Source organism: Trichoderma aggressivum (genome assembly GCF_033847375.1).
Source record: "Trichoderma aggressivum f. europaeum strain CBS 100526 chromosome Unknown scaffold_032, whole genome shotgun sequence".
In the NCBI taxonomy this organism is placed as follows: domain Eukaryota; kingdom Fungi; phylum Ascomycota; class Sordariomycetes; order Hypocreales; family Hypocreaceae; genus Trichoderma; species Trichoderma aggressivum.
In genome coordinates this window covers 419,610-437,422 of record NW_026946398.1, presented here as the reverse complement: position 1 = coordinate 437,422, position 17,813 = coordinate 419,610, and the positions used below count along the sequence as shown (strand labels likewise).

General features: G+C 23.7%; 3 protein-coding genes across 3 annotated transcripts; 2 read left to right on the top strand and 1 right to left on the bottom strand.

Annotated features, from left to right (window-relative positions):
- Positions 1–11,136: 11,136 nt before the first annotated feature.
- On the bottom strand, positions 11,137–12,457 carry Triagg1_7434 (uncharacterized protein; the record flags this gene model as incomplete). Its single annotated transcript, XM_062902169.1, has 4 exons — positions 11,137–11,520; positions 11,619–11,748; positions 11,803–12,084; positions 12,141–12,457. 4 exons carry the CDS (start codon positions 12,455–12,457, stop codon positions 11,137–11,139), a joined length of 1,113 nt encoding a protein of 370 aa, XP_062753752.1.
- An 811-nt stretch (positions 12,458–13,268) lies between these two features.
- Positions 13,269–14,995, top strand: Triagg1_7433 (uncharacterized protein; the record flags this gene model as incomplete). Its single annotated transcript, XM_062902168.1, has 4 exons — positions 13,269–13,499; positions 13,555–13,655; positions 13,709–14,714; positions 14,783–14,995. The coding sequence occupies 4 exons, from the start codon at positions 13,269–13,271 to the stop codon at positions 14,993–14,995; spliced, it is 1,551 nt and encodes a 516-aa protein (XP_062753751.1).
- A 489-nt stretch (positions 14,996–15,484) lies between these two features.
- On the top strand, positions 15,485–17,565 carry Triagg1_7432 (uncharacterized protein; the record flags this gene model as incomplete). Its single annotated transcript, XM_062902167.1, has 4 exons — positions 15,485–15,500; positions 15,558–16,112; positions 16,178–17,025; positions 17,101–17,565. 4 exons carry the CDS (start codon positions 15,485–15,487, stop codon positions 17,563–17,565), a joined length of 1,884 nt encoding a protein of 627 aa, XP_062753750.1.
- Positions 17,566–17,813: the final 248 nt, after the last annotated feature.

Genomic DNA, 17,813 nt, shown 5'->3' with positions numbered 1-17,813 from the left:
GGTATTTCCGCTGTGTTATAAATAGCTTTAATTTAAGACTGCTTTATAAATAGCTTTATATAATAAAGTAATCTTCCTCTAGCGCCCTTTTTTATATACTTAAGTTTATCCTCTAGTACTATCTCCAAGGGTCTAGAATAATAAGCTTATTTACTTTTAGTAAGCAGCTCTTATTTTATTTATCTTCTCTTTTATATACTTAAGTTTATCCTCCAGCGCCCTTTTCCTCTAGCGCCCTCTTCCTCCGGCGCCCTTTTTTACGACGCTCTTCCGATCTTATACTTAAGTTTATCCTCCGGCGCCCTCTTTTATATACTTAAGTTTATCCTCTAGCGCCTTTTTCCTCTAGTACTATCTCTAAGGGTTTAGAATAATAAGCTTATTTACTCTTAATAAGCAGCTTTTATTTTATCTATTTTCTCTTTTATATACTTAAGTTTATTCTTTAGTATTCTCTTTTTTTAGTATTATTTTTAAAAGTTTAAAATAATAAGCTTATTTACTTTTAATAAGTAGCTTTTATTTTATCTAAAGCTAATAGTAATAATAACTAGTAATAGTTAATAATAGTAATAGTAGTTAATAATAATAGTAATAATAGTAGTAGTTAATAGTAATAATAGTAATTATTTTAATAATAATAGTTATTTTAGTAATAATAGTTATTTTAGTAAAAAAAATAAAATTTAAGTATATTAATAACTAAAACTAATTATATTTTATATTAAAAAGGGTTTATAATATACTATAACTTAAAAGTAAATTATTAATTATAAATATAAAGGATAATTAATAGCTTTTTAATAAAATAAGGCTTTATTTTTATTATTAAGATTATTACTTATGCCTTATAGCTTATTAATAAGACTTTAGAAATCTTATAGTTTATAAGTAAGGCTTTAAGAATTTTTTTAGAAATCTTTTTATAACTTATATAAGTAAGGCTTTCCTTTTACTTTATTTTATAACTTATAAGTAAGGCTTTAGGAATTTTTTTATAGCTTATATAAGTAAGGCTTTTCTTTTACTTTATTTTATAGCTTATAAGTAAAACTTTAAAAATCTCTTTATAATTTATATAAGTAAGGCTTTATAAAATATAATAAAAATAAAAAGGGAAAAAACTAAGTAAAAGAAAAAAAGCTAACTAAGTAAAATAAAAAGCTAGCTAAGTAAGGCAGGGTTATATAATAATATCTTTTTAGAAATTTTTTTATAGCCTATAAGTAAGGCTTTATAAAATATAATAAAGATAAAAAAGGAAAAAAAAAAAGCTTTATATATATATATATTTTATCTCCTTATATTAATTTATCTATATATAGGTCTTATTATTAATAACTATTCTCCTTAATTTAATCTTAAATATATATTATATTTTACTTTTTATATTTTACTAAATTCTTTAACTATTTTATTATATTTACTTTTATTTATTTATCTTTTTTATTTAATTAATTTATATATACTATTATCTTTTCCTTTATTTAATCTTTTCCTAAGTATAAAGTTATATAATACTAGCTTATTTATTTATAATTTAAATATTAATTATATATTACTTTTAAATACTATACTAATAATTTTATAACTTTATAATACTTTTAATTAGTTTTAATACTTTTAGTAAGTTAATTATTATATTAATTTTACCTTAAAGTTATATATTACTTATATATAACTTTAGGAGTATTATACTATAGCTTTTATACTTAATTTATAATTATTAATAAAATTAGCAGCTTAATTTACTTAACTAATACTATTTTTACTAATAGAATTAGTAGCTTAATTTACTTAACTAATATTATTTTTATTAATAAAATTAATAACTTAATTTATTATATAAGCTTTAATAATATTATTATTTATATTAATAGTATTTATATTAAATTTAAAAGCTTATTATATTTTTATAAATATAATAGTAATATTTTAGTATACCTGGCTATTAAAAAATAGTATTCTTTATTTCTTAATATATTTAAATCCGCTTAACTTTTATTAAATACTTAATTAAGGAATTTTACTATTTTTTAATAGCCTTAATTTTTTAAATATAATAGGCTTAACTAAATATATTAGCTTTTTAAAGTATTATAAATACTATTATAAATAAAAGTATAATAGCTTAAAAACTATATTTTATTATTATAAAGTTTATAATTAATAAATATAAAGTAAGTTATATAACTTTATAAATACTTTAGTATACTTAGCTAAAGAAAATAATTTTTTTAAAAACTTTTATTACTTTTTAACTTTATATAATGCCTTATATAAAACCTAGCTATAAATAGCTAAATATAAAAAAGTTAAAAGTTTAAGTAGTACTTAAATTTACTACTTAGCTTAATTTACTTATAATTTTAATAATTAGTTTTATAATATTTATTTTATTACCCTTTAAGTATTAAAAAAATTTAATATAAATTTTTTAAAATAAAACTTAAGTAATAAATAAATACTTTTAACTTAAAATATAATTATATTACTAAAGTATAAATATTAATTAACTTATACCTTAATAAGCTTTTTTTATATAACTAAAGTTATATTAATTTAATATAAAAAACTTATATTATATAAAAAATAAATTACTATTTAAACTTTAAAAGTTAATTATTAAATTTTTCTTTAGTTAATAAGTTAATAATAAAATACTAAAATAATTTAAAAGTGTATTAATTTTAAAATTTTATTATTTATATTATTATAGTATTTTATAATATAAAAGCAATAGTATTTTATATAAAAATAATAATATTTTATATAAAAGTACTTAAATTATTTTATAATTTAAAACTTAATTAATAATATTATAAAATTATTTTATTAATATATTAAATATAAAGTAATAATTATATTAATAAAAATACTATTTTAATTATATTTATATAAGTAATATAATAATTAATTAATATTATTAATAAATATTTAATTTTTAAAAATTTATAAATAAATTATAATTAATTTAATACTTAAATATAACTTTTTTTTACTTAAGAATATAAATATAATAATTATATTTATTATTAAAAGGTTTAATAAAGCTATAATAACTAAGTTAAAGGAAATTTATATTTTAGCCTTTAGTTTAAAATTTAAAATTAATTTATAACTTAACTTAATTAATTATAATTAACTAAGTTAAACTTTTAAAATTTAAGCTTTAAATATAATTAATTAAGGTTTAAAACTAAACTTAAAAAATATATATAAAAAAGCCTAAATAATAAAATTTAAATATAAAAATTATATTTTATTATTAAAAAGTTTAGTAAAGTTATAATAGCTAAGTTAAAGAAAGGCTATGCCTTAGCCTTTGGGTAGAATTTAAGTATAATATAAGCTTTAAGTTTATAACTTATAATTTAATAACTTAATTAAACTAAATAAAATTATTTTATTAAATTATAAAAAGTAATAATAATTTTATTTAAAAATAAATTATATATATAATATAAAAAATTACTTAATAAAATAATATATTATAAAAATAATAAGCTTTTATAATAATTATAAAATAAATTAATAATTAACTAGAGTTTATTATAAATAATTATAATAACTAAAAGTAATAAAAAATAATAATTATTATTACTTAAATAATAATTATTACTTAAATAATAATTATTACTATAAAAACTTATAATTTTAATATTATTAATATTATAAAAAAGGTTTATTAAAGCTTAAAAACTAAATAAAGTAAAAAAAAAATAACTTAAATTAATTATAAAAAAAGAATATAAATTAACTAAGTTATTATTAATTAATAGTTATTAAACAAAAGTTTAATAATAATTATTCTAATTTTAGTTTTTAAGTAATTTATTTTTTATATTTAAGAGAGAAAAATATAAATATAATATAAGAAAACTAATTTTCAATATTAATATTAATAATATTAAGAAGTAAAATATAATATTTATTAATTTTATAAATCTAATTTAATAATAATAAATTTAAATATATTTAAAATTAAGTTAGTAATTTAAAATAAATAAAAATAATAATAATAATTTAATTATTATTATTATTAAATTATATTTAACTTTAGAAATTCTTAGTTTTTATTTAATTAATAAAAATATAAATTATATTTTACTTTTTATAAAAGTTTTATTTTATATATATAACTCAAGTATATATATTTTATTATATTAATAAGCTTTTATTATTATATTAATATATAAAAATTTAGATTTTTTTAAAAAAAAAACACTAATTTTAATTAACTTTTTAAAATTTAAAATTTTTTTAAATTTATAATAAACTAAATAAATAAATAAATAAATATAAACTTAGTAAATAATTATATATTCTAAAGTATAAATTTAAGTAATATTATATAATTTAAGTTATATAATTAAAGAATTTATATATATTTACTAAAAATTAATAATTAATTAAATATATTATAAATTTTTAAATATATTTTTTAAATTTATTTAAACCTTATTAAAATTAATTATAAATATATAAAATAATAAGTTTTTTACTTTTTTTTATTAATTTACTTATTATAAATATATAATCTTAAGGTTATATTAAAGTATTAATAAACTTAAGTAATTCTTTATATAAGTTAAATTATTATTTTAAAGGAAAATAATTATTAAGAAAATCTTTAATTATAATAATAAATTATATAAAAATTAATAATATATATATTTATATTAAAAAATATATAATTTTTATATTTATTTTATATTTTTATTATTTTTTTATTAACTAAAGTTATAATATTATTTACTTATATTAATACTTTTTTTTATTTTATATTTTTATTAAACTTTATTATTATTTTTTATTAATTTATTTTTTATTTTATTATTATTAATAATTTTATTATTATTATTAATTTTATTATTATTATTAATTTTATTATTATTATTAATTTATTATTAAAATAATTAATTTTTTAAATATATATATAAATATAAATTTAAAAATAACTTAATTGTTTTTTATAAAAGGGCTAAGATTAAGTTACTTAATATTATATTTATTTATTATAATATTACTTAAAATAAATAATTTATAATATTATATTTAATATTATATTTAATATTATTTTTAATATTATTTTATATACTTTTTAAAAAATATAAAAAATTAAAAAAAAAAAACTAAAATATTAAAAAATTATAAAGTAAAATAAATTAAATATTTATATTATTTATTATTAACTTTTAAATTTTAAATATTTCCTAAAATTAAAAATAATAAAAAAAAAAAATAAAGTAATTATAATAAATACTAAGGAAAATAAAATAATATTTTAAAATTTATTATTTTATAATAATTTAATAAATATAATAAAAAATATAATTATAATTATGAATAAATACTTAATAAATTTATAAAACTATATAATTATATATAATTTTTAATTAATAAAAGTTTACTATAATAATTACTATAATTTTTCTTTTTAATTATTTATAATTATTAAGTTATTATTTTTATTTTATAATATATATTTTTTTTATATTTTTATTGCTTTTTAAATAATATTTACTATAAATAAATAATTACTTTTTAATTACTTAAGTCCCTTTTTTAACTTTTTCCTTAATTTTTTCTTTAATTATTTTTATTATAAATTTAAGCTATACCTAAATTAATATTAACTTAATTATAAGTTAAACTTAAACTAAACTTGATTAATATTAACTTTAATTCCTAGGGCCCTTACTAAGGGTTTAATTTAAACCTAAAATAATCCTAAGGTATAATTAATTAAGTATTTATTAAGGTATAATTTATATATACTTAATATATTATCTCTTTTTTTAAGAATAATAATTTTATTTATTTAAATACTTATTTATAATTATTATAAAGTTAATTTATTATAATTCTTATTTTTTATAATAAATAATAAATTAAATATAAAATTTAATTTTTATTAAAAAAATAAAAAGTAATAATATTATAAATATTAAGTATATTATAATTATTATTATTAATTATTACTTTTTTAAGTAATTACTTAAATAATTAATAATAACTTATATTTAATATATTTATAATTATTACTTATATTATAAGTAAAATAAATTAAAAATTAATAAAAATTATAAATAACTTATATATACTTATATTATAACTTAAATATAAATTATTATTTTTAAAAAACTTTTATAAAGGTTATATTTATTATTAAAAAATTTAATAAAGTTATAATAATTAAATTAAAGAAAAATTATATTTTAGCCTTTAGTTTAAAATTTAAAATTAATTTATAACTTAACTTAATTAACTATAATTAACTAAGTTAAACTTTAAAAATTTAAGCTTTAAATATAATTAATTAAGGTTTAAGACTAAACTTAAAATATATATAAAAGCTTAAATAATAAAGTTTAAGTATAATATAAGCTTTAAGTATATAATTTATAATTTAATAACTTAATTAAATTAAATAGAACTATTTTATTAAGTTATAAAAAGTAATAATAATTTTTAAAAATAAATTATATATATAATATTTTTAAAATTAAAATACTATTTAATAAAATAATATATTATAAAAGTAATAAACTTTTATAATAATTAAAAATAAGTTAATAATTAACTAAAGTTTATTATAAATAATTATAATAACTAAAGGTAATAAATAATTAATAATAATTATTATTAAAATAATAATAATTATTATAAAAATTTATAATTTTAATATTATTAATATTATAAAAAAAGTTTATTAAAGCCTAAAAAATAAATAAAGTAAAAAAAAATAACTTAAATTAATTAGAAAAGAGAAAATAAAAATTAATTAAATTACTATTAGTTAATAATTACTAAATAAAAGTTTAATATTAATTATTTTAATTTTAGCTCTTAGGTAATTTATTTTTTATACTTAAGAGAAATTATTAAATTATAAATTATAAACTTAAAGCTTATATTATATTAAATTTTATTATTTAGGCTTTTATATATATATATATATAAGTTTAGTTTTAAACTTTAATTAATAATTATATTTTATAACTTAAATTTTTAAAATTTAACTTAGTTAATTATAATTAATTAAATTAAGTTATAAATTAATTTTAGATTTTAAACTAAAAGCTATAATATAATTTTTCTTTAATTTAATAATTATAACTTTATTAAACTTTTTAATAATAAATATAACTTTTATAATATAAACTTTAAGTTTATAATTTATAATTTAATAACCTAATTAAATAAAATATATTAATTATTTTATTAAATTATAAAAAATAATCATAATTTTATTTAAAAATAAATTATATACTTATATAATATAAAAAATTACTTAATAAAACTATATATTAAAATAATTTTAATTTAATTTTAATTTAGAATATATAATAAAATAATTAAATAAATAACTAAATTTATAATTAATAAAATTATAAACTTATTATTAAAAGTTTAAAAAAAAACTAAAGCTAAATAAAATATAATATAAATTAAATTAGCTAAAAGGTATTAAAAACCCTAAGCTAAGTAAAAAAATTAAAAAAATTATTAAAAAAGTTAATAAGGTAATAAAAAGGTTTTTTTATAATTAATTCTTTTTAAGCAATTTATTTTTTATACTTAAGAGAAATTATTATATATAAAAGTTTTTTTATAATTTTTTTTTAAGTAATTTATTTTTTATACTTAAGAAAAGTTTATTTTTTATACTTAGGAAAAGTAAATAATTATAATAATTAAAAATAATAATAAATTAATAATAATTAATACTAAAATAATAATTATTATTATAAAAATTTATAATTTAAATATTATTAATATTATAAAATATTTTTACTAAAATATAAAAAATAAATAAAATAAAGAAAAATAATTTAAATTAATTATAAAAATTATATTTATTATTAAAAGGTTTAGTAAAGTTATAATAACTAAGTTAAAGGAAAGCTATGCCTTAGCCTTTAGTTTAAAATCTAGAATTAATTTATAACTTAACTTAATTAACTATAGCTAACTAAGTTAAACTTTAAAAATTTAAGCTATAAAATATAATTAATTAAGGTTTAAAATTAAACTTAAAATATATAAAAAGGCCTAAATAATAAAGTTTAAATATAATATAACTAACTTTAAGCCTATAACTTATAGTTTAATAACTTAATTAAACTAAATAAAATTATTTTATTAGGTTATAAAAGGCAGTAATAATTTTTAAAAATAAATTATATATATAATACAAAAGACTACTTAATAAAACTATATACTTACTTATTAAAAGAGATAACTATTATAAAAGCTCCTAAGTAATAGCTATAATTTAACTTTAACTTAAAATATATAGTAAAATAGCTAAATAAATAGCTAAATTTATAATTAATAAAATTATAAACTTATAATTAAAAGCTTTAAAAAAGAAAAAATTAAAATTAAGTAAGGTAAAGTATAAGTTAAATTAGCTAAAGAGTATTAAAAACCCTAAGCTAAGTAAAAAAATTAAGAAAATTATTAAAAAAGCTAATAAAGTAGCCTAAAATAGTAAGTAAGATTTATATAGCTATATATATATAGCTAGTTAAACTAGCTAATTAATTAAAGGTTACTATATATAAAGGCTTTTTTATAACTAGTTCTTTTTAAGCAGTTTATTTTTTATACCTAAGAGAGTTAAATTAATTATAAAAAGAAAATATAAATTAATTAAGTTATTATTAAGTAATAATATTAATAAAGTAATATTACTTAGTTAATAATTATTAAATAAAAATTTAATAATAATTATTATAATTTTAATTCTTAAGTAATTTATTTATTTTTAATTAAGAAAGAATTATATAAGTATAATTATAATATAAAAAGAAATTTTATATTAAAATTACTTAATATTTATTTAAGTATTTTAAAAAAACTTTTAATTAATTTTAATATAATAAGCTTTACTTAAATTTTAAAATAAATAAATATTAAAAAAAACTTTTATTAATTTTTTAATTTTAAATCCTAAGTTAATAATTAATAAATTAAATTAAAAAACTTAATTTATTATATTTTCTTAATATATTATATACTCTAAAGTATTAATATATAATAATTATTTATTTTATATTATTATATATAAATTTAAGTAAAATTTATAATTTTAAATTATATAATTTATAATATTTATAATAATAAAATTATAAAATAAGTAAAATTTAAATTTATAATTTTTTAATTTTTAAATAATTTTATAATTTACTAAATTATTTTACTTTTTATTAAAATTATATATAAAAAAATAATAAAATATAAGTTTTTTAATTTAATTTTAAAAATAAAATTAATAAAAAAATATTATATTATAACTTAATTTAATCCCTTATATAATTTAAAAATAAATATATACCTTAAATAATATTATTTTACTTTAATTAATAAAAAAATATTAATTTTAAAAATTAAAATACTTTATATAATTACTTTTTAAAATAATAAAATAATAAATTATATTACTTTAAAAAATTATATAATAATAATATATTTATATTTATTAAATAACTTAAATAATTAATTATTTATATAAAAGTTATATTTATTATTAAATAATTTAATAAAGTTATAATAACTAAGTTAAAGAAAAATTATACTTTAGCCTTTAGTTTAAAATTTATAATTAATTTATAATTTAACTTAATTAATTATAATTTACTAAGTTAAACCTTAAAAATTTAGGCTATAAAGTATAATTATTATATTAAGGTTTAAAATTAAACTTAAATATATATATATATATATATTTATATAAACTTAAATAATAAAATTTAAATATAATATAATTAACTTTAAGCTTATAATTTATAATTAAATAACCTTACTAAACTTAATAAACTATTATATTATTTTATTAAATTATAAAAAGTAATAATAATTTTATTTAAAAATAAATTATATATATAATATATAAAACTACTTAATAAAATAATATACTTTATATAAAAGTAATAAACCCTTATAATAATTAATAATAAATTAATAATTAACTAAAGTTTATTATAAATAATTATAATAATTAAAAGTAATAAAAAATTAATAATAATAATTATTATAAAAACTTATAATTTTAATATTATTAATATTATAAAAAAGGTTTACTAAAGCTTAAAAAATAAATAAAGTAAAAAAAGTAACTTAAATTAATTATAAAAAAGAAAATATAAATTAACTAAGTTATTAACTAATAGTTATTAAATAAAAGTTTAATAATAATTATTTTAATTTTAGTTCTTAAGTAATTTATTTTTCTTACTTAAGAATAATATTAATTTTTATACTTAATTTATTAATATAATACTAAAATCAATTTTTTATATATTTTATTATTTTTATTAATATAAATTATAAATAATTTATTACTTTAAGAATTACTTTATATATTTAAGTATAAGTTAAATTATTATATAAATTAATTTTATATTTTAAAATAAAAACTAAAATATAGCCTTTTTTAAACTTTATTATTATAACTTTACTAAACTTTTAAATAATAAATACAATTTTTATAGGCAATTGATAGGGATATATAATGTTTTTACTACAGACGCATAACCTTACAGATGCATAATTAAATAACTAAGTAAGTTTTTATTATTACGTAATAAAAATAATATATTTATAAAGCTTATTTTTTAAGTTATTCATTTACCATTCTTTTATAAATTTATCTTCTATAGTTATTTTTATATTAAATATAAAAAAAAGAGAGAAAAAAACAAAATAATTATATAAGCAAAAATTATAATTTTCTTTTTTATTTTATATAAAATTAAAAAAAATAAATATAAAAAAACGGATTTTAGTTTTAAATAGTTTTATTATTAAACTTTATTAAAAAAAATTTATATAAAATTATTTAATTTATTTGTATTTAAAAAAACTATTATGCGTTTATAAAATTATGCGTCCATAGTAAAAACATTATGCGTCCCTATTAACTGCCTTTTTATATTAATTTTTATTATTACTTTATATTATATTTTAAATTTTTATATATTAATTTTGATTTTTTATATATTAATTTTTATTAATTTCATAATAAATTTTTATATTAATTTTAAAGTTAATAATTTGTACTATAGCTTAAATAGTAAAATTATATTACTTAAATAATTATGTTTTTCTTAAACTTTTATTTTTATTTTAAAATTTCCTTTCTACACTTGCCCCAACCCACTTAACAATACCACAGTCTTGTCTTTTTCTCCATTCCGTTATATGCTCTTCTACCCAGCCTGATGTATAATCAACCCAGCCTTCTTTATCTCCGTCTTCCTTCTCCGCCTTCCGTGCCCTTCCGTGTTGTAATGACCGTAAAAGAGTACACCTTTTCCGGTCTCTCCCTTCCCATTTCCATTGTAAACAGCCCACGTCATCGCTACAAGCACGGCCACACTGCTCAGATGAATCAATTATAACCTCAGCGGGTGGCTCAAACGCATCAAAGCGGCCGCCATCCCAGTTCTCACGCGATGGAACAGTGCCCGGTTTGTGAAATTCCCATATATCTGTATATAGCAATGGGCGCTATTGGTTTGTCAGCTATGAAGCAGGTCAAATCTACTTGCCCATACTCGATAGAAGAAGCAAATAGTTGTATGAAACATGTACGGGACGCTACTGACCTGGGATTTCCGCTGGCTAAACTCCCAGCTGAACAAATCAACCATATCTTTTGGTGGTGTTTTGTGCAGAGTGATGAGCGGCTGGCACCAATGCTGATCATTGAAGGGAATATCATGAAGGCCATAATCACTAAACATAGGCCAGTGACCATGCATAGGAATACCAAGCTCCCATAACACCCACCCCAGAACGCTATCGCCACAGCACTCATCATCATGATTTAGATAGCTGAATTTTACGGACAGCGGGTCGTCGGTATACTGTCCAAATGGACCAGTAGTGCGCTGTAACAAGGTCTTCATAGCGCCTCGACTGATCACATATCCAGGACCCCCGTTAGCGAAGAGGGTGCCTTGGTCTCCCCGTTTGGGATCACGGCGCCCAGGAGATGGCGAGCCAATGTAAACGTTCGCATCTGGGTTGTATGTTTGAAGAAACCGGAAGAGGTTGTCCCAGAAAATATAACTGGGAGAGACGACGTCAATGAGGCATCAGGCCAATCAATACAAGAGTCCACTTACGTGTCTGTTTCGTAAAAGACGTAGAAGTCTCTATTCGGTTTCATGGCCCAAGCTCTTTCCATCATAGGTAAGAATTTGAACTTGTCCAGCGCCCATCCATTTATGTGCTTTACCTGTGCTTCAGTGTCTAATACACCGTTCGCTTGCATTTCTTTTTGGGCTAGATATTCTTCCCACATCTTGAAGGTTGTAGCATTATAATGGGCGCTAGGTAGATGGGCCAAGATGTCGATAGCATGATGATCCCGGATCTTTTCATCGAGATCAGAAAAGATGATCAATTCATCTGGTGTAAAGCAAGCGCTGGTGCTGTCCATTTGCGCGTTCAATTTTTCCTTGTTATCGCCATGACCGGTCTTAAGAACTGGCTGTATTCTTGATAATACATGTTTAGGGAACGAATCGCAAAGTTCTCGAGTCGAATCTTTTCCGGTTTCTACAGAGGCGGGAAGAAACTCCGTCACCGTATGATGTATGGAGTCGTTGGTCTGTGGATAAATTTGATACGGCAGCAATTGGGTGGGTTCTGGTTCTCTGAGATTATACAGAAAGAAGAAGAAGAAGAAGATAAGACAAGAAGCAATTAGAATGATGTTTTGCAGTGTTCGGCTGTGCAATACAGGAGGAAGAAAGAGTGGCCGTGACAGCTTTCTAAACAGGGCCATTCTACATTAGAGAAGAGAAATAAAGTTGCGAGGAAGAATGCCAGGGACGCACTAGAGGAATACGTGCCTGCCGAAGGGGTAGATATGCACTAAGATACGAAGTAGTGCTAATATGAGAATCTATATTTAGGATATATGTATCTACATATAGATAATCGATAATATGTCAAATACTTGCTTGTCAAATATTTTGTGGAAATAAACAGATAAATACCTAGTAAGATATAGTTTGCAAAGCTACCTATGATGTTTTAACATTGACTACTACCTAGTAGGTAATATAATAGGTAGGTAGGTACTATTTGCTAGTTGCGGTTTGTATTCTATTATGTATCAGCGTATGACTAAGCGACTTGCACTACTTGTCCTTTTGCGTTCAAGCTCGGCCTTTGACCATTTACATCTTCCCCAGCACTCCAAAGTCATACAAGATCGACTGCTCACGACCGGTGGGTTGATCACAATGGAGTTCGATACTCTCCAGGTTCGCTTTGGCGAAATTGCCCATGTGGTATCGACTAATTTCCAGAAACTTCCCGGCTCGGCTATGCTGGCCCGATACATCCAATCCAGCTACCAAAATGACCCCGTTCGATCTGCCATTGAATTGATACTCGTTTTGTTTTTCATACGGTATCTGATGTCTCCTTCATACTCTACCCACAAGCAGAATTTTGTCAAGTTGCGGGAAGGCGTAAGTCTCCGGTCAATTGACTAATAGTACCATCACTGACTGTCTATGGCTTCAGGAAATCGAGGAATTGATTGACGAATGGACTCCCGAACCGCTTGTAGCAGACCAAACTCTCATTGAAGAGATCGAGAATGAAAAACTTCCGGTTATTGTAGGGTACGTTGATGCCGTCTAATAATGATACTGCGGTATATTGATTCACGACTCAGACCGACGGGTCCCAAAGTCAAATTATCCAATGGACGCACTGCTATTAATCTGGCATCCTACAACTTCTATAACTTTAACGCCAACGACCAAATCAAGGAGAAGGCAATCCAAACGCTGCGGACATATGGAGTTGGCCCTTGTGGACCTCCTCAATTTTATGGCACTCAGGACGTTCATGAGAAAGCCGAAGCAGACATTTCTTCATTTCTCGGCACGGAAGCATGCATTGTTTATGCGCAAACCTTCTCGACGGTTTCAAGCGTCATTCCTTCTTTTTGCAAGCGTGGAGATGTGATTATTGCTGATGCTGCTGCCAATTATTCCATCCGCAAAGGCCTACAGATTTCCAGGAGCAACATCAAATGGTTCAAACACGGAGACATGAGTGACCTAGAGAAAGTGATGAAATCTGTTGTAAATGAGCAGGCAAAATCGGGTAAACTGACACGTCGATTCGTTGTTACTGAAGGCTTATTTGAGACGACCGGCGATGTAACTGATCTACCCCGATTGGTTGAGCTGAAGGAAAAGTACAAGTTTCGAATTATTCTGGATGAAACCTGGTCCTTCGGAGTATTGGGGCGAACTGGGCGTGGCCTCACCGAAGCGCAAAACGTCGATCCGCAACAAGTGGACATGATTATCGGATCACTCTCTGGCCCATTGTGCGCGGGAGGCGGATTCTGTGCTGGATCCAAAGATGTCATTGTGCACCAGCGCATCACTTCCTCTGCTTACACCTACTCTGCTGCCTTACCGGCCATGTTGGCCATGACAGCAAGCGAATCTGTGAAACTACTGCAGTCAAATCCCGACGTGCTTGTTCAATGCAGAGAGAATATCCGAGCTTTGAGAGCGCAGCTTGACCCGCGTAGCGATTGGGTTGTGTGCACCAGCTCGCTGGACAATCCTATCTTGCTCCTGGTACTCAAATCCGAAGTCATTAAGGCCAGGAGATTGACCGTGGATGATCAAGAGAAGATTCTGATGGAGTGTGTCGAAGAGGTATATGCTCCGCTTTCCCTTTACACTCCTTCTCTTTTTGCACGATACTGATAGCTAACAACCAACAGTCCCTCGCGAATGGTGTTATGATCACACGACTGAAGACAAGACCCTATGCGAATGCCATGGGGGCGAAGGATGGAGATTGGTCACTCCAACCAAGCCTCAAAGTGTGCGTCACTTCTGCGCTATCTAAAAAGGACATTGAAAAGGCAGGCATCGCAATTCGACACGCCATTACGAAGATAATGACTCGGAAATCAGCGAACAAGACTATCTAACTTACGACTCTTCCGAACTCTCGCTTTAGACGTTCCTCTTTATATTTCCTCGGGCACGGAAGTAATATGATATAGAGAAATCTCAAGTAATATGATATAGAGAAATCTCATAAACAGTTATAATTATAATTACATAGAAATATTAATAATTCTCTTTTCCTGAGATGCAATGAGATACCAGTTGTAAAAGAATTATAAATTACTACATAAAGCTGTCTGTTGAATGATACTTCGTGTGAATTTAGTGGTTGCTTGTTTCGGGGGGTTATATAATCAGTCTAAAACGCTGGTCCACCTCGGGAATGTCTTCAGCTTGGACCCTGGAGATATACTAGTACTTTAGTGTCCAATGCTGGGCCAAGCTATGGATTGATTTTACCCATTCCTCATGCGCTCTTCTTTCTCCGGAATTTTATAGCCAGCAGTCGCCCTTCAATTCAGATCGAGCAATTAGTGGTAAACTTATTCCTGGCGCGATTTGCAACTGAGATGCCACGACTGCTCTGTATGTGTTTCTAACATCTGCGACGTAGCCAATGCGCTAACTTTCTTGTCTATGTAGCTACAGCGCTGTCATTGCGTCGCGACCCTCGACTGCTCAAAATACCTCCCTACATATCTGCCTTTTGCATCGCCATCGGTGTTGTTTGGCTCCTCCTACTGCCCCTGGACGATTACTCGAGACGAACCTACGTATCAGAGAATGCTCTCTTACCTGGCCAGGTGCATACATACTTTGGGGGTAGCGAACAATCCATTTTCAGAGCATTCAGGCATGAGGTAGACTTGCTTGCTAGCAAGAATAACTACGAGTCAGTGGCCCTTCCCAGCTGGATGGACGATTTCCGCGGCACACAGATGGCTAACACGAAAACTAGAGTCAATGACAAGCTGGAATCCATCTTGACTGGCTTTGGAGTCAAGGTTGGTCGACAGAATTATACCTATCACTCTGCGGGAGAAATATACAGTGGAGAGAATGTCTACGGTATTTTGCAAGCTCCGCGAGGGGATGCAACCGAAGCCATCGTTCTGGTGGCTGCATGGAAAAGTATAGATGAGCAGCTCAATCGCAATGGTGTTGCGCTCGTCCTCACGTTGGCTCGCTATTTCAAACGTTAGTCGCCAATGAAGCCCGGGCTCTACGCATCTGGTTTACTCGGTCCAGCTAACAATACCCAGGTTGGTCTTTATGGTCTAAGGATATCATTCTCCTTCTACCTCCAGACAGCACCACGGGTACGCAAGCTTGGGTTGATGCCTATCATGATGCTCATGATTCAAAGTATATTGCGCCGTTGCCTCTCAAGTCTGGCGCATTGCAAGGAGCTCTTGCGATTGACTACCCTTTCGAGCACCGGTATCATGAACTCCACATCATTTACGATGGTACGAATGGTCAATTGCCCAATCTCGACCTCATCAATTCGATTGTAAACATTGCAGGCGGCCAGATGGGCATTGAAACTACCGTTCAGCAAATGGCTGGCCATACGGACAGCTACCAGGATCGGCTTCAAACGATGCTCCGAGGTATGCTCTATCAAGGCCTTGGTTATCCAACAGGACCCCATAGTAGCTTCATTCCCTATCATGTGGACGCTATAACCTTACAGCCCGCTGGCGAAGGATGGCACGATGAGATGGCAATGGGCAGAGTCGTAGAAGGATCTTTCAGGAGTCTCAACAACCTTTTGGAGCATTTGCATCAGAGCTTCTTTTTCTATCTTCTCATGCAGAAGAATCGCTTTGTTAGCATCGGCACATATCTGCCCAGTGCCATGCTGGTTGCTGCCAATTTCACTATTATGGCCATCTTTCTTTGGGTGAAGAGTGGGCAACCCATAGCAAAGAGAGAAGCCACCGACAAGCCAAAGGGGGACCTTTCAGAAGGCAAAGGAATTTCGACAACGAGGGCTTCATCTCCTCCTACGGTTGAGCGTAACCTTCTCTCGCCGCTCGCTCTCGTTGCGACATGCCATTCCATGTCAGCAATACCTCTGTTCATTTTCAACCATCTTGGCATTAAGGTAGGCTGAAACACCAAATCTATGGCTATAGCGGACCCTGAAACCTGAGTGCTGACCTATTTTTGTTATGACTAGACGTTGCCATTCGCCTTTTTGCTATTTTCTGTCTCGTCTACTGCTCTTCCTGCAATCTTCTCTTTCGTTATTGCCTCAGTTCAGAAGCCTACCGCGCAGTTCTTTCAACTTACAAAATCCTTCTCGCTGCTGATCCTAGGTGTATCTCTTGCCACGCTCAGCACGCTCAATTTCTCACTCGCTTTTCTGGTTGGGCTTCTGGCAAGCCCTCTTACTTTCATCCAACCGACCAACAACTTGGTCACTAGGGTGTTCCTTGGAATCCTATTGATACTGACTTCACCTCCCGTTGTTATATCATCCGCAGCATGGACCAGCGGTGTTACCATGTCTGAAGTGCTGAAAGCAGCGAGTTTGGGGTGGAATGTGTGGGGGATGTACACCCCAATCATTATTTGGTGCGTTTGGTGGCCTGCCTGGCTCATCGGCACAACAAACACTCTTAGTTCTACTTTCAAGATATGAAGGATGCCCGCGTTTTCTGCAAAGATGCTAGCTATGACATTGAGAAATGTATAATAGACCCTGCGTAACAGGGGTGGATCTCGTTTGTAAGATTGCGTTTTAGATACATCACTAATAACCCTTGTTTAAACAAGGGGTGTATGCCATTCAAGAGTTCAATGGAATTGCAGTGCGTATTTGTGGTATACTATACAGCCTCTCTAAGAGCATTTGCAAACTCCACTGACCAGCATCTCGTCGTGGTTATG